Source organism: Andrographis paniculata, unplaced genomic scaffold (assembly GCF_009805555.1).
Source record: "Andrographis paniculata isolate CXL003 unplaced genomic scaffold, ASM980555v1 Contig37END, whole genome shotgun sequence".
Lineage (NCBI taxonomy): Eukaryota > Viridiplantae > Streptophyta > Magnoliopsida > Lamiales > Acanthaceae > Andrographis > Andrographis paniculata.
The window spans coordinates 2,949,091-2,976,897 of NW_026137570.1; the positions used below are offsets into that span (position 1 = coordinate 2,949,091).

Sequence of the window (27,807 nt, forward strand, 5' to 3'; positions counted from 1 at the left end):
GTATTTGTCCAGGTGGCAGGTTTACAAACCATGAGAAAGTTGTTCTGGTGAGAGATAACCCAAATAATTGCAATTTATAAAAAGAATTATTTCCAACTTCCCCTAATTGTGTTGTAAAGCGACCCACATGCTCTGTGGTGGAGGATCCATCTTCCCTTGAAAAAGCATGGAAATCAGGTAGTCGATAATTCCTTGGCAGTGGATAGTCGTTAATGATCCTTTCGGGGAAAAGCCTTTGATAAGCAGGGCGATTGGCCATCTGAGGATTCAGGCCGAAATGCACTCTTAATACTTGCGCAATCTCTTCAGGATCCACACGAGGATGTTGTTGATCAGGGATGAAGATGGGATCTTGCACATGTGCTCCTTGCCTCTCTTCCCTGACAATGTTTGGCTGCAGATTGTCAACTCTTGGTCCCAAATGAACATTATTAGGGAAAGTTAAAGGAGTCTTTCCCCTATCTGTTCAGTTGAACGTTGTGGCGCTTGGAAGTATGCTATCAACGTATGATGGCCCTGCGAAATTTACTTGCATTCTTGATGGTGATATTCCTGGCGGCGTCTGAGTGGGTTGAAGAGTAACCCTTGATAAAGCTTGATCTAACATGTTCTGCATGAGATTTTGTTGCTCGCGCAACATGATGTTCTGTTGCTCGCGCAATATATTCTGCATCGCTGAAGTTTGCTAATTGTTCAATTGTTGAACATAAGACAACCAATCGGTAGGTGGTTGGGGAATCTCCCCAGGATTTGGCATGACGGGTGGTGAAATGTTTTTTCCCATCGGTGCTGATGATGATTGAGGTTGTGAGCCTGCTATACTGATTTTTCTGATGATTCGGCCGGACCTCAGTCGTATGAAATTCTCTGTTGATGTAGGATCAGCAATCTTGCCTTTCTCCCACTGTGGTCACCAATTTGTTGATGTATTTTTTCAACAATAAAAAAGTAAAATCCGAAAATAGGAAATTATCTTCGAATTTGATATATTTAGCGCCTGAGATTAGGAATTCTGTCTCCACTTCTTCGATCCCAGATGTCTAAGCCGATGATCGCGCCCAAATCCACATCGTTCGATTCCTCCAAGATTGAGCGAAGGGCTATGAAGTAGTCAGGACGAATGTCAGTGGTGTGAGCAGTGATCATTATTTTGCTCAACGACCACTTCACCCATTCCTTTTTCTCTTCATCCACCGACCCGAACTTCAGGTTTCTTTTCTCATATGCAGGGGTGGTGGCGAAGGTCCTGTATAGCGACTGTAGTTCAAGTGAACTGCAGACCTCCGTAGCCTTCAGCTTGTCTTGCATCTCTTGGCCGGGGTAGTGGTGTTCCCAACCCAAGAGTCGGTTGATCTTCCTGGCTGAGCAGTCTACCCATTTTCCCCGAACGTAGACATGTTTTAGACTCTCAGCCTGATTCAGATTAGCGTAAAACTCCCTCACCAGTGATACATCCACTGGTTCATTGGGGTTTCTGATCAACCACGACAGGCCCCGCTCCTCCAGCCAGTCAGAGAGCGGGCCTGTGATCTTCTCGGGGTCAAATCCTCTCTCGTAGAGGATCCCCATTGCCTTCATCCGCTCATACGCCGCCGCTGCGTCAATGTTGGAAAAGTGCAGTTTGTCATACTGCTTCGATCTCAATACGTCCTTTGCAGCGTCGGCAGCATTCTTCTTGGAGATATTGCTCCGGAATGCCTTCATTTTCCTTGGCGGTGCTTCTAGGCAGGCAAATTCGTTTTTAAGCTCCTTCAGCTGGTACTCCTTCAGCTGTTCGTATTTCGATTCTTCTAATTCCAGCCACCAGTCGCTCACCGGATACCTCTGCTCTGTTTCCTCAGTGTATTCGAATCTAAGGTATTCCTCCGGGAACTCTGGGATGAATTTTCGGAATGGCAGTGACTTAAGCTGCCTGAGCTTCCCCCAGTCTTCTGTTAGCTCCAATACTCTCCTCCTCTTGTAGTATGCCTCAGGTGGCGCTGGCTCTACTAATTCTGCCCCTGAGGTTGTTGTCACCACCTTACGTCCGTCTGTGGATTTGATTCTTTGGACTCTTCGTTCGATCCTCTCCTCAACTTTCTCAAACTCCTTCTTCAACGTTTCTTGCTTTGCTGGATCTATTTTGCTAAGCTTGTCCTGAAACTAGGGTTTCCAGAATTATTGTTTGTCATACGAACATTATGAATCCTGCCTCATTATATTTAAATGTAAATAACATCCATATAAGGCAATCACATTCAAAGTTCCGGTGATTTTAACCCTAAATTCTCCCCCTCACAACGAAACAGAACACTACTGTAAACGTTACGTTGTGAAAAAGGGAGAAAATCACAAAACAAAACCTAACCTACAGATTAGAGTGAAATTCATCCGTAGAAAGCAAGTATATTAGTTATTGTATCTAAATCTAGCATATGACAGACTTAGATTCACAGAAATCTAACAGGCAAACATTTTCGCAAAAATGAAGAACAGTGAAATATCGGGAAAATAATTTGCGATTCTGTGTTTTTAAACGTTAAATCGGCGAGAATCAACCGTAAAATAGAGTTTATGTACTAAGGTTAACCTAGATCTTACCTTAGATGAAGCTATTATTGGTTGAAATGGTGAGATTTTGAAAAAAAATTTCGCTCTGAGAGTGGCGGTTACTAAAGCTTCGGGAGGAAGTTACTGTAGGGCAAAAGTGGAAAAAGGACTGTGGACTGGGGTATTTATAGATTTTCTCAAGACTCTCTGGAGGACAAGTGGAGCGATGCCAAGTCCACTGTAAATACGTATAAAGGTATAGGGGAGGGTATTTCAGGGCGGGCGAGCGGTTAAAGCAACACTTCTATACACCTAAGACTGACACAAAAGCGAAGATGAAAGCGGTGCTGGATGAGCGATACTGCTTCCCCAGTGAATATCAGGGTGAAACAAGCGAAGCGGTGGTTGACTTGGGTCAGGCTTAGGTTGGAAGTTAAAATGCTAACACTAAACTATTCCTATAAAGCGATAATCCTATTCTAATGAAAGCGATAAAATTATGAAATCTATTTATGAAAGCGGTAAAGGAAAGCTTGTAAATTTTAACTATGAAAGCGATAAGTTTTAACTAGAAAAGCAATAAAAGAAAGCTGTAAATTGGCGGATATAAGATTGGGCTTCTGGATTCTTTTCACGAAATTCTATCATCGCTTGAGCTTCTGAACCTCAATCAGATTAATCTCTGCATTGGCCTGTTGCAACACAGGCCCTTCAATATACGGTTTCAGCCTCGCTCCATTCACCAAGAAGGAATCTTTCTCTCCGGGGGTCTCCACATTGTTAATCCTTATGGCTCCACTTGGCAGCACTTGTCTGACAATATACGGCCCAGTCCACCGTGACTTCAATTTCCCTGGGAATAAGTGGAGCCTAGTGTCATATAAAAGAACTTTGGATCCCACCGCAAACTCTTTCTTTTTCAACTTCTTGTCATGATAGAATTTCATCCTTTCCTTATAGATCTTTGCGCTTTCATATGCAAGGTATCGGAACTCGGTTAGATCGAGCAATCTTTTCGTGCGCCTCTCCTGCGCTGGGAGAAGATCAAAATTGAGATACTTGATAGCCCAGTACGCACGATGCTCTAGTTCCAGTGGTAGGTGGCAGGCTTTTCCATATACAAGCCGATAAGGGGACATTCCAATTGGAGTCTTGAAGGCTGTTCTATAGGCCCACAGCGCATCATCCAATTTTTCTGCCCAATTCTTGCGACTCTTATTTACTGTGGTCTGGAGGATGTGTTTGATCTCTCTATTTGAAACTTCCACTTGACCGCTCGCTTGTGGATGATAGGGGGTAGTTAGATGCTGGCGCACACCATATTGCTGTAGGCTAGATTGTAGTGCCTTATTCACAAAATGGGTGCCTCCGTCGCTTATTATTGTTCTAGGGACCCCAAACCTTGGAAATATGGTATATTTTAGGAAGCGGATCACTGATCGAGCATCATTTGTGGTGAGCGCTTGCGCTTCAACCCACTTACTCACGTAATCCACCGCCACCAGAATGTATTGTTTCCCATTAGAAGGTGGAAAGGGACCCATAAAATCTATCCCCCATACATCAAATATGTCCACAAACAAGACTCCAGTTTGGGGCATCTCATCTTTCTTCGAAATGGACCCCAGTCTTTGACATTTGTCGCAAGCTTTGGCAAAGGCATCTGCATCTCTTTGTAGGGTAGGCCAAAAGAAACCTGACTGCAAAACTTTGGCCGCTGTGCGCATGCCAGCGAAATGCCCTCCTACATGGGACCCGTGACATTTGTTCAAGATCAGCGGGATCTCAGACTCCGCTACACAGCGACGGAATATCCCATCTGAGCCGATGTTGAACAAGTAAGGTTCATCCCAAAAATAATCCTTTGCCAAACTGAGCAATCTCTTCTTTTCCCTTTGTACAGTGTGTGCTGGAAACTGTCCTGTAGTTAAAAAGTTGGCCAAGTCAGCGAACCATGGCTCTTTCGCTTGCACCAGGAACAGTTTCTCATCTGGGAATTGTTCATTGATTCCAGGAGATTTGTCCTCCTCTTGTTGCAACCTACTGAGGTGATCTGCCACATGATTTTCCTTTCCCTTCTTATCTTTGATTTCTATATCGAATTCCTGGAGCAACAAAACCCATCTAATCAAGCGGGATTTTGTCTCCTTTTTCTCCATCAAATATTTAATAGCTGCATGGTCAGTGTGAACAATAGTCTTGCTTCCAATAAGATACTGCCTGAATTTCTCAAAAGCGAAGACAATAGCTAGCAGCTCTTTCTCGGTGGTAGTGTAATTCTTTTGAGCGGAGTCCAGCGCTTTACTTGCATAGTAAATGACGTTAAGTTTAGACTCCACCCTTTGTCCTAGTACAGCGCCGACGGCATAATCGCTTGCATCCGTCATTAACTCGAATGGCTCACTCCACACTGGTGCTGAAATTATAGGAGCAGAGGTCAGCTTATCCTTCAATATTTGAAAAGCCTCCTCACACTCGCTTGACCAGCGGAATTGAGTATCCTTGCACAGTAGTGATGTGAGTAGTTGTGTGATTTGACTGAAACCTCTGATAAAACGACGGTAAAACCCTGCGTGACCCAGAAAGCTTCGCACTCCTTTCTCATTCGAGGGCGCTGGCATTTTTTCGATTACACTAATTTTTGATCTATCTACCTCTATACCGGCAGACGAGATCTTATGGCCCAAGACAATTCCTTCATTCACCATAAGGTGACATTTTTCCTAGTTCAGCACGAGATCAGTCTCTATGCATCGGAGGAGTACTTTTTCCAGATTATTCAGGCATCTGGAAAATGTCTTGCCATACACCGAGAAATCATCCATAAAAACTTCGATACAGGAGTTCAGGAGATCACTGAAAATATGGTACATGCATCGCTGGAAGGTGGCCGGAGCGTTGCACAGCCCGAACGGCATCCTCCTGTAAGCGAAAGTCCCATATGGACAAGTGAATGTGGTCTTCTCACAGTCCTCCGGTTTGATGGGAATTTGATGATAGCCTGAGTAGCCATCGAGGAAACAGTAGTATTCGTGACCTGCGAGCTTCTCAAGGCATTGATCAAGGAAGGGAAGTGGGAAATGATCCTTCTTTGTGGCTGAATTCAGTTTTCTGTAATCGATGCAAACCCTCCATCCCGTGACAGGTCTTGTCATGAAGACCTCCCCATCCTCGCTTGTCTGTTCAACAAATCCTCCTTTCTTGGGAACCACCTGGGCTAACCCACTGACTGTCACTGATAGGGTATATGATTCCTGCATCGAACAATTTGATCACCTCTTTCTTGACTACTTCTTGCATATTTTCGTTCAAACGCCGCTGAGGCTGTCTACATGGTTTTGCATCAGCGTCCAGCCTTATATGGTGCATACACACCGCTGGGCTGATTCCTTTAATGTCTGAGATTTTCCATGCAAACGCCGCTTGATTTCTTCTGAGAAGTGAGATGAGCTGAGCCTCTTGGTCCGGCAGTAATAAGGCGGAGATTATCAGCGGGTAACTCTCCTCCGGCCCAAGGAATATATATTTGAGGTGTTCAGGTAATTTCTTCAGCTCATCCTTATTGTTGGTCTCGCTCGCTGGTTCCCTATTCGCTTGTTCAATGGATTCAGTGGGCGCTTGAATGTCGTCGCTTGCCTCAGCTGAATTCTTTTTATCTTCCAGTTCGAGCGATCCATTACCTGAAATTCCTTCCAGGCTATCAAGTGTAACATGGTTCTCAAAAGTTATTATTTCATTTAACTCATTGATAAAATCACAATTTTCTTCCTGAGGTTGGCGCAGTGCTGAGTTCATGGAAAATGTGACTTTATCACCACCAAAACTCAAGGATATTTTTCCTTCAGCAACATTTATTGTAGCTTGAGCGGTGGCTAGGAAAGGTCTCCCTAATATAATTGGAATGTCGCGGTCTTCGCTCATTTCCATAATAATGAAATCTGCAGGGAAAATAAATTTGTTTACTTGCACGAGTACATCACGAATGATTCCTTTAGGCAATCTTATTGATTTATCGGCAAGCTGAATTACAGTTCTGCATGCTTCTAATTCATAAAGCCCTAATTTAGAGAAAAGCGAGAAGGGCATAAGATTGATACTTGCACCTAAATCACATAATGCCCTAATCGGCTCTAAATTTCCTATTATACAACTAATGATAAAACTCCCAGGATCGCTGAGTTTCTTTGGGAGGTCCTCCTTAAATACGGCGCTGCACACACTTTCCAGCTGCACCGCTGCCACTTCATCAGGAAATGCCCGCTTCCGATTGATTATATCCTTGATAAACTTAGCGTAATGTGGCATCTGAGACAAAGCATCAGCAAACGGTATAGTAATTTGAAGACTACGGAAAGTATGTACAAACTTATCAAACTCCTTGGAGTTGTCCTTCTTCCCAAATCGTGCGGGAAAGGGAGCTCGAACCAAAGGCTGAGCAATATCCTTTTCCTTCGGGTCAGACTCCTGAGCGGCTGGTATTGCTCGAGGTTGGGATGGGCCTTGCTCCTTAGATGGAATCTGTGTAATTTCATCCTGCACAGGCATATTAGCAACAATAGGGGAAGAAGATTGATTCATACCTCTGTCTGGCAGTGGTGGCGATTGCGTCCTTTTTCCTCCTCTAGTTTCGATGGCCTTTGCTTGGTTCGGGACAGTCTCGACTGTCCCAGGCAACGTTCCTTTCTGCTTCAGCTTCAGCGCTTCAGCAATCTGCCCGACTTGTACTTCCAGCATTTTGATCGAAGCAGATGTGTTTCTTTGGAACTCCTGATTCGCTCGCTCTGTGTTCCTCCAGAGTTCCTCCAGACTCAACGGGACTTGTGCCGCTGTGGGAGGTTGAGCGAATGCATGTGCCTGCTGCGGGAAATGGGGGGTTTGATTGTATTGTTGATGATGTGGGTGATATTCCCCTTGAATATATTGTTGTGCAGCGAACTGTTGTGGCCTCTGAAATTGTTGCTGAGGACGCGGTCCAGCGGGGCCTTGAACTTGCCCTTTTTGGAACTGCTGGAATTGAGGGGCATTTCTGCCAGCCATATAGAAGACCTCCGCCGGGTTCTGAGCTTCCTCATTTGAATACTCAGCAACCTGCGGACATTTTTGGTCGTCATAAGCTTTCTCCTCGCATTCCGCGGCCTCATGTAGTGCTTGTTTTCCTTTATTACGCAGGTCCTGCTTCATAAGCTTAGACAGCTCCTTCACTTGGATTGACAAACTGTCGATCCTTGCATCGTGAGATACGGAAGTAGGGACCTGGTACAGACCCCTCGATGGCTCGGGCCTATTGGACTCTGGCCAACTTGACTGATTGGCCGCCATCTTCTCAATCAAAGCCCTCGCTTCAGAGGCACAACGCCCCATAAGCGAGCTTCCTGCCGCTGCATCTAAGGACATTCTGAGTTCAGGAGTAATTCCTGAGTAGAAAATCTGAAGTTCCATGAAGTCCGGTATTTCGTGATGAGGGCAGTTGCGGAGTAGTTGTTTGAATCGGCTCCAGGCTTTTGGAAGGGTCTCATCACTCGCCATCTTGAAAGTAAGTATTTCATTCCTCTGGCGAATGGTCTTTGATACAGGATGGTATTTGCTCACGAAGGCCTGCGCTGCTTCCTTGAATGAGCCAGGGATCGGATAAAGGTTATCAAACCATTTCCTGGCCTCTCCTGTTAAGGAAAATGGAAACAAAATCAGTTTGGCAGCGTCCTCCGTGATGCCGTGCAATTTGGAGGTGGCAGCGATCCTATTAAAGTTCTGTAAGTGTTCGTAAGGGCTTTCATTGAGTAGCCCATGAAATTGGCTCTGGCTCGCCAGGCTGACGAGCGCTGGTTTCACCTCATAATGGCCAGAGCCTCTGGGCGCAGAACTTGTAATCAAAGTGTGATCCAGAAGGGTCTGGTAGTGAACATCCATGGGGACTTCAGCAAGTGGGCGATCAGCAGCCCTATGACCCTCAGCCCTCTGGTAAGGCTCAACAGTAGGTGGTGGTGGAATGATGGTTGTGGGTATCGCAGCGGTGGTGGCAGCTTGTGCCGCTTGGGAAGCAATAAATGCTCCCTGCGCAGCTTGAGTTTGTTCCACCTGAGCGAGGTGCGCTTGCAGCCCCGCCATTCCTTGTTGAATGCTACTGAGGGCTCTCAATAGCTGCTCCTCAGTCTGTGAAAGTGCAGGAGGAATGACAGTGGGTGCCACAGTGGGGACGTGGAGCGGCACCTCCTGCGAAGATGCAGATGTGGCGGAATTTGAAGATGTCCCAGCGGCAGTCTGGAAAGCTGGGATGACAGTAGGAGGAGCGGTGGCATTTCCTTGATTCGCCATGAGTTGTTCTCGCACTTGCTCTCGGAACAGACGTCTCTGTGAACGAGCGGAGGGAGTAGGACTCGTGGGACGCTGAAAACGCTTCGGACCCCTACAAAATGGCAGCCACATACAAAAATTTAAAGTTAGAAGAATTTTAATTGAATACAAAAAGCATGATTACAACAAATTAAAAGTAAATTATGGCGCTTCAAAAGATTTCCAACAGATACTTTTCATGAGTTTCAAATCCCCGGCAACGGCGCCAAAATATGATAACCGAAAGATATATTTGTTATTGTATATTAATTCGCAGGGAATTTTATTCAAAAATCAATTAGTAGAGTTTTTATAGAAGAATGGTCAGATATAGCAATTGTGTGGTTGTAGACCCTGGATAGTTATCACAATTATTTATACTCTTTTTACTGGTGAGTTTCCAGGTCGAACACAGGGATTTAAAGTCATGAATTTCAAAGGTAAAAATCTTGGAGAAGCGACGAAGAGACAAAAAAAAGGGTCCGCTTGGGTCCGCTTGGAGCGGGCCTAAATTTTCTACTACTGAAAGCGGTAAATAAAGCAGTAAAAGATGAACGGGGGCGAGCGAAGCGAAAGCGATATGATTGGGATGTGAGTGAGCGGCATATTATATGTATATGTATGTGAGCGAATTAGAGTGGAAAAGAGGTGTTGTGTCTGAACTGTGCGTTACGAAATGGGTAGAATTCCCTGGATGCAGCGAGCGAGTGACGTAATTGTGTTATCGGAAGTATATATGTATATTACGAAAATGATGATAGAAAGATGTTGTAATTATATAAACTCGATTATAAAGAACTCATCACACTGGTATTTTGGCCTGGGGGGGATTTACAACAAGACTTCAATGACACCCAGAATTAAGACATTATAAGAAAGAAACCCTACTGTCACTAGGAATTTCTGCGACCTAATAGACCCCCGTCTATGTCCCGTTAATTTTCCCAATTTCTGCCTCATTAGTGGCTTTACCCCCTGATGTTGGTACTCTTTTATCAGAATCAAATTCAGCACAGTAATTAAGTAGGTCGACAAGGCTCCCGCGTACTTAACTACGTTGAACTACCTTGAGACCGCTTTTGGCGCATCACAAGGCTTAATTAATTAATTCGTCTCTCGCTCTATACCAGTGATATGAAATTCTCTAAATTGATTTATATAAGTATGGAAAATTGTGGAAGGATTTAAATTGAAGAAGAGAATGATATTTCTTTATATACTATGAAAACTGCGAAAAGGATTAGACTACAAAGCTGTAAATGAAAGCAGTAAGCTAGTCTAAGAAAGCATTAAAGACGTGGCCAAGGGAGGGGGAATACGCCCACTCCCTTGGCCTTTCCTGTGGAGAACTCCCTTACAGGGTTGGAGCTCTCGGAAACAGGAAGACGACGAACGCTGTGTGTATTCTGAAGAATTATCCAAGAATTCGATCTCCTATATTTTTACATACAGATATCTGGCCCTATTTATAGCAGCTGTAACAGGACGGTTGCAAGAAGCTGTTGGGTAGTTCCAACCGCTGGGCAGTTAGGCGGTTGCAGGTGGTTATTCTGTTGAAGCAGTTGCTGGCCATAACTCCCAGGGTGTCCGCTTCGCTTGCGTTGATGGCACAGATCTTCCTCGCTTGCTGGAGAGCAGGAGGGCATCAGCGTAGCACGGCTCGCTTGAGCTAGCTGGAATTGGAATAGCTGTACCGCTGCATTTGAAGTACTTAGTTGAAATTTGGTGATAGTCTGCAGCGGTGGGTATCTGGACTGTCGCTTGCAAGCGGGAGGGGCTATCGCTTGCGGCTATGAAGGTGGCCGCTTGCCTCTCGTGCCTTAGTGTTTTCAAGGTGTGTCTTGGGCGCTTGCGAGCGAAGGCGGCTGTCGCTTGCGGCGTCTGCCTTAACTTTTCTGGCTCCAGAATACCGCTTAAGAGGGCAAAAATCGTTAATAATCTCAACAACGAATTCTGGGTCATGCCTGGTGATATAAATCAATATTGTATGCCGATTACGAATTATTTTGATGGTTCTTATGCAAAAATTCAAGTAACACACATTTTTGTCAAGCTAAGAATATGCTCATATTTGGAGTCATCAAGCACCAACAATCTAGAGGGAATAACACAGAAAGATTGGATCTGGGTCGTCAGGACTTGCGCCATCGTATCCAAACTGGAAAAGAATGGAGGCCAAAAGGAGTTTTCTTAAGGGTCGAGTTTCCGCCAGGAGACGAATTTCACGGTGACGATTGGGGGAAGTCCAATTCCTGAAGACGAACCTAAGATTGACGCCCTCATGTGTGAAGAGGCCTCAGAAATGGCTGTAGATATTATCGCCGACGACGGAGACTTGGGACAGCACAAAACCAACCTCGAGATTGGGACAATGGGCGTATTACCTTGGGGATTCAAAGCGCCTTCGTCCCAACCTGATTTTTCCAGGGGAATATCTTACTGGAAGAAATCGGCCCGTTGTATTGGCCAGAACAAGAGTAGAATGTTTTGGAAAGAATTCCGGATCCAGTCATTTTCCAGAAATTGTCTGATGAGAATACACGGCACCTTAAACCACTATTCCTTACCATTCACCTCGATGGAAAAACGGTCAGCAAAGTCATGGTGGATGGGGGAGCATCAGTCAATATCATGACCTTGCCCACTTTGAGGAAAATAAGAAAAAGCAGAAATGATCTCGTCTGGACAACCATGCGAACGACCGACTTCACCGGAAATGCGCATACGACAGCAGATGTGTTGGTGGAGAAAGTGACGGTCGAAACAATGACGAACCAAATGGCTTATTTCATCAACGAAAGAAAGCCAACTTATTCAGTCACCCTCGGGAGGGATTGGATCCACACTACCCAGTGTGTCCTTTCGACATTGCACCAAAAAATTATGTTTTGGAACAGAGACCAAGTCAAGACGGTAGAGGCCAAGGCTGATCCAGCTATGGAGGTGCATTTCACAAAGGCTGTTTATATTTCCCTCGATGTATACCCACTGTCCATGATGCCGAAGGACGCTGGAATGAGGAAAAAATGCGATCTAACCATGAAGGGGTTCGAAATAAAATTCGAGGCCGACGCACGGCCTAATAACTCAGGTATTTATCATGTCTGACATCCTAATTTTATAGGATTTGGAGGTGAGAGCAGACAGGTCCGACTGTACATTTATATGGGCTGAAAATCATGCCGCTCAACCTCTTGACGGGCAGACAGGGACATCCTCCCAGCCGCCTAATTACGATCAAGACGAAGAGGATGTTCATTCGCCGATTCGAAGAGCTGCTCCACCTTTCGAAGCGCTGGACCAATTGAAGGATATTAACTTGGGGGATGAGGCAACCCCTCGGGCGACACGGGTCAGCGCCTTGTTGAATGTCGAGAGGAAAGAGCGAATGATTGCTTTGATATGAGCATTCAAAGATTGCTTCGCATAGGATTACCATGAGATGCCGGGGTTACAAGGAACATAGTACCCGGAGTGGATTTCCAACATTGTTCAAGTAGTGAAGAAAAAAAAAAAGATCCAGCTTTCCGTTGCCCCGGAGAAATCGGAATCTTCAAATTGATAATAATGCCCGCCGGTCACCAAAACTACTGAGAATGCCGTCCGGTAGCGTCGTCAGAGGAGGACCAAGGGTCACCGTGAGAAGTAGGAAGAACTCGCCGGTGAAAGACGAAGGGAAGAGCTCGAAGGACAAAGGTTTCTTTCGCGAGCAAGAAGAGAGGGAGAGAAAGTGAAGAGTAAAGTTTATGGGGCGATACCAAGAAGATGGGACAATACGCACGAACCAAGATTCAGGAGGTTACAAAACTATCCGGAGTCCAAATTAATTTTTACCTAATATAGTTTTGTGGGGGGCATTTGTACACTCCAAAACTCAACCAAAGGCCCAATCCATATTGGGAGCCCGACCTAAGGAGAACACGGCCCACAAGAAGGCCCAAATCAGTAAGATACTTGGTCAAAGGAGAAACGGATAAAATATAATTTGAAAGTGAGAAGAATTTCGGGGAGGTTGGAGAAAAATAAGGAATGAAAACCTTATCTGAACAAGGTTTAGGGAATAAAAGGAAAAAGAAGCCGCCGTGAGAAGGCATCTCATCTTCTTCAACATTAATTTTTTCTTTGCAATTTAATTTCCGCAGTATTTTCAGGATTTTTACAGCTTTCTTTGATTAATTTCAATTTAATTTTCAGCTTCGTTCTTGTTTAATCTATCTTCTTTTTTCATTAATTTTTCGGTTATCGCAAGATAGCCCGGATCCTTTCTTGAGGAGGCTGGGGAACCCTACGATTAAATCAATTCCGACAGGCTTTTCCGATTAAGCCGTTGGTGGCGATTTTTTGACGACAACAGATTTTGTACACTCCAAAACTCAACCAGAGGCCCAATTCATATTGGGAGGCCGACCTAGGGAGAACACGGCCCACAAGAAGGCCCAAATCAGTAAGATACTTGGTCAAAGGAGAAACGAATAAAGCATAATTTGAAAGTGAGAAGAATTTGGGGGAGGTTGGAGAAAAATAAGGAATGAGAACCTTATCCGAACAAGGTTTAGGGAATAAAAGGAAAAAGAAGACGCCGTGAGAAGGCATCTCATCTTCTTCAACATTAATTTTTTCTTTGCAATTTAATTTCCGCAGTATTTTCAGAATTTTTACAGCTTTATTCGATTAATTTCAATTTAATTTTCAGCTTCGTTCTTGTTTAATCTACCTTCTTTTTTCATTAATTTTTCGGTTATCGCAAGATAGCCCGGATCCTTTCTTGAGAAGGCCGGGGAACCCTACGATTATAATCAATTCCGACAGGCTTTTCCGATTAAGCCGTCGGTGGCGATTTTTTGACGACAACACAAATAAAAATCAAACACACGCATACTTTTTTGAGTAGAAATTTTAGGTTGTGGTTGAATAAAATTACAATAAATCAATTGCAATTTCTTTATAGTTGCTCCACCTTTTTAAGTGAAGGAGGAGGATGGTCATACATATACTTTCAATTTATACTTGTTTATATTAATTTTTATTATATAAAGTTAAAATATAAAAATAAAATAGTTGTTATAAATAAAGAATTTCATCGATTACTATTAAAATATATTATTCTATTGTTGTTATAAATAAAGAATTTCATCGATTACTATTAAAATATATTATTCTATTATTTTAAGTAAAAAAAATAAATAAGTAAACGAGGAACACCAATGGGTGTTTGTTTGAAGGTTTGAATTTTGATTTGAGATTTGAATGGTGGATATTCTCAATTAAAATAGTTGTATGATGTGATATAAATATATATTGATATGATATTTTGAATATAAAATTGATTTTAAGTATAATATGAAAAGTGAAAAATAGATGTTTAATTTGATATTTTTAGGGTAAAATTGTTCGTAATTCTCATGTGATTTCGAAATTCAGCGTAAAATCTCTCTGTATTTTAAAAATCGCATAGCATTCCCTTATACTTTTAAAAACATTACATGAAATCCCACTACCATGAAACTTCTTTATATGATGGGAAGATGATTTCCTATATGTATGTTTTGCATGGCGGGAGGTTCCATGCAATATTTTTGAAAGTATAAGAGGGTATCATGCAATTTTTAAAAATAAAGTAAAGATTTACGCTGAGTTTTAAAACCACAGTGTGGTTTCATATAATATATTTTAAAGTATAAAGAGACGCCATGCAATTTTTAAAGTAAATGGAGGATTTACGCTGAGTTTCGAAACCACAAGAAAGTTATGGACAATTTTGCCTATTTTTAAATAATTTTTTTTTATTATTTTTATAAATAGTAGAAATTTGGTAAAGTAAATTTTACCAAATTTTGAATTGTTTCACTTAAACATTTTACTTTCATTGTTTCACTTATATTTGGGATTGTTTCACTTAAATAGTTTATTTTTATTTATAGTTTATGTAGTTTTCAATCAATTATTAGTTTAACTTCACGTCTACGCATATTTATCAAAATATCATTATGCACTATATATTTTAAATCCATTAAACTTTAGAATATTTTAAATATTTTCATTTTACATAAGTTCAGTTATCAATATAATACTATTATTTTTTATTAATTTACTATAAAAATCTTTCAATATCATACTAGTGTAATAGGAAGAGTAATGCTTAAGCTGAATGTAAGGGTTTTTTTTTTTTTTTTTGCTATTTTGATTATTGTGTGAAATAGTAATTAAATGTAATATTTTGTATATAATAATAATAATAAGTTATATGTTAGTATGACACATCAAAATAGGTGTCATTACATGCATGTGGTGTTTTAATTTTGTAATGTTAAGTGCCTACTGTGTTTTTTGGATTTGGTTTGAGAAAAATTGATTTTTGTTTGGTATTAAAATTATTTTAATAAGATATTTTGTAAGTAAAAAAAATATTTTTTGAAAAATGCTGGATACAAATAGTAAAATTTGAAAAAGTTTTGTCAAAGAAACACTAAATTTCCAAAAAGCCTAAATAGACTGCGCAATGTTGTGATACCTTTGGAGTTAGGTCCGTACTTGGTCAACTCCCGTATATGGATGAGCTGGAGCTAGACCATTCGAGATTGAATAATGATTAAGTTGATTGAATAAACTATTCATGTCAAAAATGTGCATTTTTCTTTTCGGGAGCTTTTCTGAAAAAACTATAGAGTTAAACATATTTACCCTAGAATAATTTGAGATGGAAGAACTTATATTGATTTGTAAAGCCAGTCTAATTCTGACACGTCCGATCTGCATGACTTACGGGTCATGGTGTAGCAAGTGTATTAAAGAAAAAATAATAATGCCCAATCTTCTCTCACTTTTCATACTTTCTCCCCGTATATATACATTTGTAGCCCTTATACATTATTAATATAACAACTATGAATTTTCTCAAATTAATAATATATTTATTTTGTAATATTTCTTTTAAAAGAAATAAATATGAATGTTGAACGTGTCATAAACAATAATGCCAAAGACAATTTATTTCTCATGAATAATGCATCAACATACACTATTTTAAAATATAAAAAATATTTTAGCTTGAAGTTGGTAAAATTGCACGTTAATACTTTAAGTTGTTGTGCAAAATTAATTGAAGACTCCAAAATAACAATAATTTTCATCGAATGACTAAAACTTGATATTTCAAATGCATTATTTTCTAGAAAATCTCAAATAAATTTACTAAATTTTAATGATATTCGTATAAATAAATATCATATTGAGACATCAAATGAGACAAATAATGAATAAATGTAACTTACAAATTTTATTGGTGGAAATAAATATATAATAGAGAAATTGCCCTAGTGCCTTTCGGCTTATATTACACAATGTTGAGTGCAATTAAAACTTATCTTATAGAACAAAGTCTACTGATTTTATTATTCGGCATAATCAACTTGAACATCCGGGCAATATTATGACGAGACAAATTATTAAAAATACTCATGACCATACTCTGAAAATTCAAATGATATTGAATATAAATGAGTTGAAATGTATTGCTTGCTCAAAATGAGTAGTTAATAACAAGATTATCACAAGGAAAATGAGAATTGGATCTCCTATATTTTTTAAATGAATTTATAGCGGTATAGGTAGGTATGTAGATCATGTAGATCTACCATGCGGACCATTTAGATATTTAATGGTACATATCGATGAAGCTACTCGATGGTCGCACATATGTTTATTATCCAACTACAATTTGGCATTAACGAGATTTCTTGCTCAAATAATTAAATTACGAGCACAATTTTCAAATCGCATCATGTACCGTATATACATACTCAAAATAAGATTAATAGTTATAATAAGATTAAAACCGACAAACTATCATAGTTACTCTCTAGCACAATAGGTGTATGCAACAAACATACTGAATCCTTAAAAAATTTTCATATAGATATCATTATCTAATTAGTAGATGAGTGATTGATATATATGATTAGAGAAAGAATTGGACTCTCTCTCGCTGTACTATAGGGTAGAGTAGAGTTAATAGTCGTAACTCTCTCAATTCTACCAAGGCTGGCTCCGAAACTACATTGGCGGCACCTTGCTCTACCTTATATATCCGGTTTCTTATGATGTTTTTATATTTACTATTTGAAGTGCAATGTCTATGTTCCTAAAGGCATGTACCTTGACTGCGCACTGTTGTTCAATTCCCCCCCCCCCCATCTTTTTTTGCTACCCGAATTTCAATTTCATATTGCATTTTTATGCGGATGTTGGATTTCAATTTTTGTGAGGATTTTCGATTTCTATTTTTCATTAGAAGTGCTTAGTTTGAAGAATATTGCTTTAGTTTTGAAATTCGGCTTGATTTTGTGTCCAGTGTTTAGGTTTGCATTTTGCCATTTTGGTGTATGGATCTTTAATTTTTAGACTTACCTTTACAATTGCATCCATTTTTAGCTATGAAAGGGTTTTAGATTCTCTGAATTTATATAAAATTTTTTGAATGATTCAGTATGTTTGTTGCGTACAAATCAAAATTTTAAAAAAAAATGTTAGTCAATCAAATTATAAAATTCTTTATATAGACTCAAGCAACCTGGTTAGATGTAGTATAATCGTCTCAGTGAATATTATTGAAAGAGAGATATACTAATGACTTTATTGCTCCATGTGTTTTTATAAAGAAAAATATGAGAAAATTTGTAACCATATTTGTATATGTACACAATTTGAATTTAATTGGAACACATGAAGAGGTCTAATAAGCTATTGAATACTTGAAAATGGAATTTGAAATCAAGGATTTTGGGAAAAAGAATTCTTTCTTGGTATACAAATTGAATATTTGCAAAATGAAAATTTCATTCATCAATTTGTATATATCTAGAAGGTATTAAACGATTTGCAATGAATAAAACACATTCATTAAGAACTTCAATGATCGTTACAACTCTTAATCCTATTAAGGATTTTTTAGAAACCCCCCCCCCCCCCCCCCCCCAAAAAAAAGAATGAAGAAAAACTTGATCTTGAAATACCATACTTAAGTACTATTGGCACACTAATGTATCTGGCTAATAGCAAGAGGTCGGATATAGCATTTGCTGCAAACTTATTAACAATATTTAGTACAGTAAAACAACATTAGAAATGTGTTGAACATATTTTTTGTTATTTATAAACAACTATTGATTATGGTTTATTACATTTAAAGATATGTCAGATATAAATTGATTATAAATTGATTGAATATGTGGATGTTTCTAACCCACATAAAGTCAAGTCTTAGACTGACTATATATTTGCTTGTGGTGGCATTGTAGTATTTTAGATTTTTATTAAACAAACATTGACCGTGACATCTTCAAATCATGTTGAGATAATAGCAATTTATGAGGCTAGTCGAAAATGTGTATAATTGAGATCAATGACTCACCACATTTTAAAGAATTGTGGTTTAAAATCTGAAAATGATAATCCTCTTATTATTTTATATAAAGATAATGCAACTCGTATAGTTCACTTAAAAAATGATATATCAAGAGAGATAGAACGAAATATATTTCATCGAAACTTTTCTTTGCTCATGATCTTCAGAAAATGGTGAAATAGATATGCAGAATATTCGATCAAATAATAATTTAGCAAATTTATTGACCAATAATTTACTGGTGAAAAACAATAAAATATGTCGGCTACGAGATGATGAGGAGTAATTTAAATGCATAAATGATGTATTATTTTTCCTTCAATGAGACTTTTGTTCCATTGAATTTTATTTTTTTTAATAAAAATTTTAATAAAATGTATTCATTGAGATTAATAATACATTAAAAAAAAAATGATATGATACACCAAAATAGATGTCAATACATGTATGAGATGTTTTAATTTTGTAATGCCAAATGACATATTTAATGACTAATTAAATTTCCAAAAGCCTATTAGTGTATTAAATAATAATAATAATAATACACATTCTTCTCTCTCCCTTTTCAAACTTTCTCTTTCTATTTATAATAACATATATTTGCAAATACATATATTAATTAATATTATATTTATATTTCATGTATATATTATACAAACAAAAATTGGCAAATAATACGAGATCTCAGTACCATTTAATCTATTTTAAGCTTGAAAGAAATAAGAAAGCACTAAAAAAAAACCCAAATAAATAAATAAATCCAAAAAATCAAAATACTGCTACATTCTCTTAAAAAAAACATAGACGAGAAGAAAATAGTAAATCTGAAGAGTATAATCGTGTTTTACAACCAAAAAAAAAAAAGAAAAAAAAGGAAGAAATTTGAACAAATTTTGTTACTATAGAAAAACCAAATTACCCCGACTTCAATTCAAGCATAAACCTATAAACAAAAAGGATTGATATCCAATGCCATCGCGACTATCCACAAAACAATAGTCTTAGACACATACATAAAGCACAAGTTTTGTGACGAGGCTGAGTGTACCTTGCGACAACGAACATTCAGACCCACACATGACGGTCAAGTAAAATATTGGGCAAATATTTAAGATCCCATTAAGTATTGCGATATAAATGGAATCATGACCATGAGTCTACGTTGAATTGGACAAAAAAAAACCAAAAAGTTGGAAGAGAACTTAAAAAAATACACAATAATAATAATAAAAAAACAACCCAAAAATCAAAACCAAATGAGCATAGGAAAATTGATTCTTTTTGTTAGACAACAAAGATCGACTCCGCCTCATCGGAAGCATTTAGGCGGCCACTACATCGAATACGAGAGCTATGGATGAAGAAACGGAAAACGGCAACTGCACATCGAAAACGAGAGCTATGGATGAAGAAACGGAAAACGGCAACTGCACATCGAAAACGAGAGGAATATGTGTAGGAGATAAAGATGAAGGTGGCAATTTCTTCTCAAACACAAGAAGAATGGATGGTAGGGTTTTTGAGAAAAGAAGAAATTAACAGATAAAATCATGGTAGAATAGTAAAATTTTTAGGGTTTTGGATTTTGAGTTGGAATTTAAATAGTAAAAATTTTGAATTTGAATAATGGTATGATGTGATATAAATAGGTGTTGATGTGATATTTTGAATGTAAAATTGATTTTTAGTATAATATAAAAAATAAAAAATAGGTGTTTAATTTGATATTTTTTTAGAGAAAAAATGAAATAAATAACATATTTAAAATTCAATCCCCCAAACAAGCACACTATATATCACATATTCGTATATTTATCTACCATATTATCTATTTATATATTATTATAAAAATTCATTGTCTTCTATAGATACTTTAGTTGTATATTACATAGTATTATATATAAAATAAAACATTTGAAACTAAAATATGCAATAAGATAAGTTGATCCATTCTTTTATTTCTTATTTTAAAATTAATACTTCATCAGTCCAAAATCAAACATTATTTTTTTTTTTATTTTATAATAAATTAAAAAATACTAATATTTTATTAATTAAGGGAAATATGTAAAAAATTTTGACATTTTAAAATTAATAGTATTTTATTACTTATGAGATTTTTATCTTTTACTTTATATCTCAAAATTTTTTTCCTCAAAAAACATCAAATCAAACACTCAATTTTTTTTAAAAAAATTTATTTTATTATACTAAAATTCAATTTTACATTCAAAATATCACATTATATATTTATATCAATAAGACTCCTGAAAAAGAATGTGCACATTCTTTGACATAGTAGTCTATCAATTCATTTAATTTCTAATCAACTTTGGTCTAACACCGACTTATCTACACACATGACTTATCTACACACATGACTTGACCAAGCAAACGATTCAACTCCGGAGTATCACAAATAAATATATACTTTCTAACTTGGGAATGAAATTTAGGGACAAAAATATTATTAATGGTGTATTTCTTTTAACAATTTTTTTAAAATTTTACTAATTTGATTTTGAGTTTTTCAAATAATATATATATATATTTTATAAAATATCGTTTTATTCAAACGAAATCCAAATAAACAAAGTAAAAACTAACACTCACTACTAATTTACTATCTCCGTCCCACATAATTTGTCTCTATTTTTTATTTTCGTCCGTCCCACATAACTTGTCCTTTCTATTTTTTGAAATATAATTATGCACTTTAATAGCATTTTAAATTTTATAATTTTTTTAATTTTAATTAAACTATTTACCTATTTTAATTTTAATTTATAATTATTTTTACTAAATAATAATTATTTTTACTAATATATTTTTTAATTATTTACTAATTATATTTTAACTAAATTTCCGTCTCTATAGTAATACTATGTTACGTACGACGGAGGAAGTAATTCCCAAAACACCATCCACAAACCCACCCAAAAGCTCAGTCAAGTAAACACGTTCAAATATAAAGACAAAAAAATATCATTATTCTTAAAAAATATATATATATAAAAAAAATAAAAAATAAAAAATCATACACACAAAAAGGCGCACAATTCCCTAACCGCTGAATTGATGATTTCACACAAAGAGATGGAGAGGAAACTACACCAAAATAAATATACATAATAATATTATATAAATATAAATATAAATATATATATATATATAATCATGTGTACAGTTTATTTTTTTTTATCATTTTGAAAAATTTCCTGTGCAACAACTCTTGCTCTTCAATCTTCAATCCCCCGCCGAATCCACGGCGAGGAGTTAATCCTCCCTTTCCTCCTAAAGAATGCTCTCTCCGTCCGCCGGAAAATCCATTTCCGCCTCAAATTTGGACTCCGGTGAAGAAACCAGGGACAAGCACCACCCGGGCTGGCCCGACCCGTTTCCTCGGCGGCGGGTCGACCCGGAAGAGGCGTTGAAGCATGCAATCCTCATGGCCCGCCGCCACCGGCCGGTTTCGCACTCCGGCTCCACCACTCCATACTCGGAATCCGAAACCGACTCCTCCGATGCCGCCAACCCTAGCGCCGCCTCACTCGACTGCACCTCCTCGTTGTCCGACGAGCTCTTACTTAGGGTTTTCGGCAAATTACCCGACGCGAGGCAGCATATTTCGAATTCGCTGGTTTGCCGGCGGTGGTGCGCGCTCTGCGGGAAGCTTCTCCGGTCGATTCGGCTGTTGGATTGGGAATTTCTGGAATCCGGTAGGTTGAGCTATCGTTTCCCCAATTTAATCGAAATTGATTTAGTCCGTGCGTGCGTGAAATCGGAGAGGAATTTGGGCACACTTTTAAGCAATAAATTGGTAGAAATTCGATTGACTTCCGGATTGTTGGAAAACGAGGGATTCTTCGTCAGGAACGAGGACATGATCGATTCCATAAGAATCGATGAAGGCGTAAGGATTTTAGCTGAGGGTTGCAAGAATCTAAGGAAAGTATCGCTGATGAACGTTGGTGAAGAAGGATTAGGTTACTTAGGGAAGGAATGCGAGCTTCTACAGGAGATGGAATTGCATTATTGCAACGATTCAGCATTGAAATCGATCGGCAGTTTTCGAAACCTGCAAATACTGAAGCTAATCCCGAGCATTCCGGCAATCTACGCCTCGGTAGTTTCTGACATTGGGATGACCTTCTTGGCACAGGGCTGCCGGAGATTGGTGAAGCTCGAATTGGTGGGTTGCGACGGGAGTTATGACGGGATTAAGGCGATCGGGCAGTGCTGCCCGATGCTAGAGGAGTTGTCGGTGATTAGTCATAGGATGGAAGGGGGGTGGTTGTCGGGTTTGTCGTATTGTACGAATTTGAAGACTTTGAGGATCGAATCGTGTGCTAACATTGATGTGAGTCCCGGCCCGGTCGAGCATTTGGGGTCTTGTGCGATGCTCGAGGAGTTGTGGCTGCAGCGGTGCTTGATGCGCGACGAGAAGGGTGTGTCGGCGTTGTTTTCGGTGTGTCGGGACGTTAAGGAGTTAGTGGTAGAGGATTGTTGGGGGTTGGATGATAGTGTGTTTGCTGCCGCGGCTGTTTTTAGGTATACATTTAATTTGGGCGTTTTGTTGGTAGAAGTTTATTTACGATTGTTCTAATATTGTGATTGTTGTTTGCGTGGTTTTAGATGTTTAATTGCTCCGTCGTCGTTGATTTAGTTGTCGCATTGGCATGATTATCTTAGGCATTTTCGATGTAGATTGGATATCTTTTGGTGTTTGCTAGTTTGTGATCTTTTTTAGGAATTCCATTTGGTTTTGCATTCGGGTGGTAGATGTGTGTTTCTTTAGGTTTGGATTGGGAATATTTGGTTTAAATTTTGTATTTAGATAATATATTTGATGTGAAATTTTGTGAGAAGAAAAAATATACTCTCTTTGTCATCCAATTGTGTGCTCATTTGATCGGACACATGTTTTAAGAAATAGATAAAAATAGAAACTTTTACCTTTTTAGAATAAAGAAAAAGTAGGAAAAGTAGTATTTTTTTACTAAAACGAAAACGAGAATAAATTTACATGACAACTAAAAAAAAGTGAGAATAAATTTGATTGACTGAGTGAGTGAGTATATATTTTTCGAGAAATTCAGAGTCCAAAATAGTGAAAATAGGGAAGAAATAACCATAGTTGAAAGTTTGGGAGTTTCTTGAAATGATGGAATAGGAGACGTTGCTACGAGTTAAATTTACGATGCTATCTTATGAAGTGGCTTTGGTGCGCTTTTATAGAATTTTAAATCTTTTTGTGGTTTCTGCGTAGATATTCCATAGAGTTTCGTTTATTTATGATAATTTGGGAAAGTGTTTTAGTTGCCGATCTATCATGTGTAAGTTCAAATATCGAATGCCTTCGAATTTGACTTCTATGTGATGATTAGGTATGGGATTGTAATTAAATTTCATTAGAGCCTAAAACCAGATAAGAATTGAAATAAACTATCATCTTTGTATCGGCGATTCTTTATCCACTTAGAATCTTTTATGTCTTCATTTATACATGACAATTATATTCCCGTGTGCTTAATTTGATCGTAGGGCAATCAGATCTCTCTCGCTAGAGGGGTGCTCGTTGCTGTCGACGCAAGGATTAGAATCGGTGATCCAGTCTTGGAAGGATCTAGAAAGGCTTCGAGTAGTCTCTTGTAATAACATAAAGGACAGCGAAATGACGGCGGATCTTGCCACTCTATTCTCCGTCCTCAAAGAATTGAAGTGGCGACCCGATTCCCGGTCACTTCTATCAGCTAGTCTTGCCGGGACGGGAATAAGACAAAAAGGGGGCCGATCTTTGAGGAGCAAGTGAAACTAAAACAAATCTATATCGAAAAATGATATCCCACCGGTAAGAATCTCATATATCTTCTAAGCTAACACAAATACGAAGTGCTTGTATTCTTTCATTTCTTTCTTACCATTTTCAGGTACGTTAAAAAAAAAAAAAATTAATTTTGTGTCGAATTAGGTCCTCTTCTTTGATGTTAGAAGATCTATTCTTCCGGCCTTATTACTTGGTCGAAACTTCGAGGTATATGTTTGTTTTGTCGGGGAGAATTGGACTTTACGTACGGGCTATTCTCATTTTAGTCGCTTTTCGATGTCCGTTTTATCGGAGATTTTGTAGGAGAGATTATTGGCTTTCATTTTTTAGCTGGCATGCTCGTATATAAATGATTTCGCCAAAGGTGTTATAGCAAAGAAGAGTAAGAAAAGCTTATCTCAAATTCGATGAAATTTTTACATCGAAAGAAAGTTGTGAAGATTACAATAGCTTGTCTAGCAATTACTTTGTTGCGAATCCGCAAAAATTTCACTTTGTATCCGCCGGATCTGTCAAATTAAAAAATTTCAACAAGCTTGATTCGACCCGATTTATCTACAAATTATCTATTTATTTTTTAAATAAATTAAATATATATATATATATATGATAAACACAAATTTTCATTCGTCTTCGCTGCCGCCACCAACACTAATAACAATAATAATATTTATTATTTAATTAATTGGGTCGGAGTCCGGGTCGGGTAGCATTTGCTATTAAACCCTTGGACACTAAATAAATGAGTAGGATTCAAGTCGAATCTCGAATCTATCCGTACCCATTGGCATCCTACTTCTATCTCACATTAATGATAGAAAAGATTAAAGTACTCTTAGGTTTTAAATTATAAATGAGACAATACAAAATAGTAAAGGAAATAATATCGCGAGATGGATGATATTTTTTTACCATTTGTTGAAGAATACTACTCATTTAGTTTCAAAAGAATAATTTTTTTTATTTTTGTAACAATAATTTTATTTTTATAAATAATCATATAACCATAAAATCACTTCTATTTTTTCATTATTATTACATATATCATTATTCTTTACACAAATACGGTCGCAATGATATCTTAGTTTTTTACTATCTATTTTATACTAATTTTTTATATAATATTATTATTATTATTTTTTTTTTTTTTTAAGACGGAGGAAGTATAGATATTTAAAGTGTGATCAACTTTTTATTTAACAATGTTTAATGACAAAGCTATGAATATGTTACGAGTAGTTACGATATTATAAATGCAATTTATTGTTCATTTATGAAATCTATCTAATTAATTAATCTACCAAAAAAGCCAATAATTTGCAATCCCAAAACACAGCTTGAAATTACATCAACTGTGATTTTGATGTTTTACAAACTTTGATTTGTTTGTTTGAAGTTTTGTTTCATATTATAATAGTTTGAATGGATGTTTGGAAAAAATATGTTATAAAAATAAAATACTACTACCTCCGTCAAACTTCAAGGATATCATTTACTTTTTCCGCGTTAATATTTAAATATTAATTATTATATCAAAATATAGTACAAATTAAGAAAAAATTGCAAAAAATACTTCAATCAGTATCTTATAATACTAATAGAATAACATTTGTACAAAATATTATACAAATATATGAATATTTTAACGTTTAAGTACAATAATGTAAAAGGTAAATGTGACCTTAGAGACGAGAAAATACTATATTTTTATAGGAAATACTCCCTTCGTCCCTTAACAATCTATCCATTTTTTCATTTTGATTCATCCCTTAACAAAGTATTCATTTCCTTCTTTATAGTAATTGTAGTATCTACCTAACATTACAAATATCCTTCTAATTTACAATATATTACACAAATGTAATTACCTTTATATCATACAATACTAGCAGTGTTAATTTAGTTTTTTTGCCTTTATTTCTACTTTATTCCAATATAATACTAATATTTCTAATTTAGTCTTTTTGCCTTTATTTCTATTTTATTCCAATATAATAATAATATTTCTAATTTAGTATTTTTACCTTTATTTCTACTTTATTCTAATATAATACTAATATTTCTAAAATTTCGTAGCAAATTGATATATAAATACGAGACAGAGAGAGTATAAAACTTTATATAATAATAAAAAATTATTAAAAATCAAATTCCAAACAAATAGTCATAATTAATTAATGTGATTTTAGTTAATCACTTTACTGAAACAGGTAGTTTAATTAGATAAATACTAAATACATTTATCACATTATATACTTTTCTCTGTCTTATAAAAATATACGCATATCATATTTAATAGGAAGTATATTTTTTCTTTAAATTTTATTCATTATTTTTTCATCTATTTACATCATTGTTCCACATATTTCTTACGAATTATTTTACTTTAATTTAAAAATTATATTACTAATTCTATAAAAATTCAAATTCAACATAATTTTATAAAATAGAAAGTAATATAATTGTAATTTTGTAAAATAAATTAATATACACTATTATTCATTAGCTAATTTAATGAAATGAAGGAATAAATAACATCTCAAGTTGGTCATAAAAACACTAACCTTAATAATTTTATAAAACACTATAGGAACAATTCAATTTCAGATTCATAAAAAATAATCCCTCCGTCCCATAACAAAGTATCTATTTTTCCATTTTAGTCCGTCCCATAAAAAATTATCCATTTTTTTTAAGAGTAACTGTACTATCTATTAACATTACAAATATCTTTACAACTTACAATATATTACACAAATATTATTACTTTTATATTACATGTACGGTTATTTTAGTCATTTATACATTATTTTTACTATATTCCAATATAATACTAATAATTCTAAAACTACGTACAAAAAATAAATAAATATTTATTTATGGGACGGAGGGAGCAATATTATTTAAATTTATACTCCCTCCGTCCCATAACAAAATATTCATTTTTCCATTTTAGTCCGTCCCATAACAAAGTAGTCATTTCCTTTTTTAGTAATTGTACTATCTACCTAACATTACAAATACCCTTACAACTTACAATACATTACTTTTATATCACATACTAATAAAGTTATTTTAACCATTTCTACTTTATTCCTACTATATCCAATATAATACTAATAGTTATAAAACTACGTACAAAAAACAGATAGATATTTAATTCCGGAACGGAGGAATGGAGTATTTTGGTCCAAATATGTTCTATTATATATATTAAACTTTTTTTTTTCTTTCATATTGACCAAAATTTTCTTCTGAAAAATATAACACCATTTAGTATCTATTCTTTTATTTAAAATATCATATATCCCACTTTTAATACACTAGTCATTTAATTAATTAATTAATTCTAAATCCCATTATATATTATTTTTATTTATATATTAAATATAAGATTCAATTTCATAATATAAACTATATATTTATACCATATCAAGCTAATTTCAATTAAATGTTTTTACCATTTTCATAACACAAACACAATTAAGCAATTCTTATATCCAACTATTTACATTAACAAAACAAAGATCTTTGATAAGGCAAGAAAGAAATGTTAAACATAAGAAAACATCACAAACACAGGTTCTGATCATTTGAAGTTTAATTTCAATTTTTTTTTTCCCTAATGTAAAAATATAATTATTTTCTCTGACAAAATATCGCTCAAACAACAATCGAACTAAAACCGAAAACCAAAAAACAAAATCGAACTCCAAAA

General features: G+C 36.6%; 1 protein-coding gene across 2 annotated transcripts; it reads left to right on the forward strand.

Moving 5' to 3' along the window:
* Nucleotides 1–21,452: 21,452 nt before the first annotated feature.
* LOC127250657 (F-box protein At5g51370-like) lies at nt 21,453–24,375 on the forward strand. Of its 2 annotated transcripts, XM_051274039.1 has the most exons (3): nt 21,453–22,813; nt 23,807–24,113; nt 24,234–24,375. In XM_051274039.1, the coding sequence occupies exons 1-2, from the start codon at nt 21,564–21,566 to the stop codon at nt 24,072–24,074; spliced, it is 1,518 nt and encodes a 505-aa protein (XP_051129996.1). In that variant the 5' UTR covers nt 21,453–21,563; the 3' UTR covers nt 24,075–24,113; nt 24,234–24,375. The 2 variants fall into 2 exon arrangements, with proteins under 2 accessions (XP_051129996.1, XP_051129995.1); XM_051274038.1 differs by having other exon boundaries at nt 23,807–24,375.
* The last annotated feature ends 3,432 nt before the right edge of the window (nt 24,376–27,807 follow it).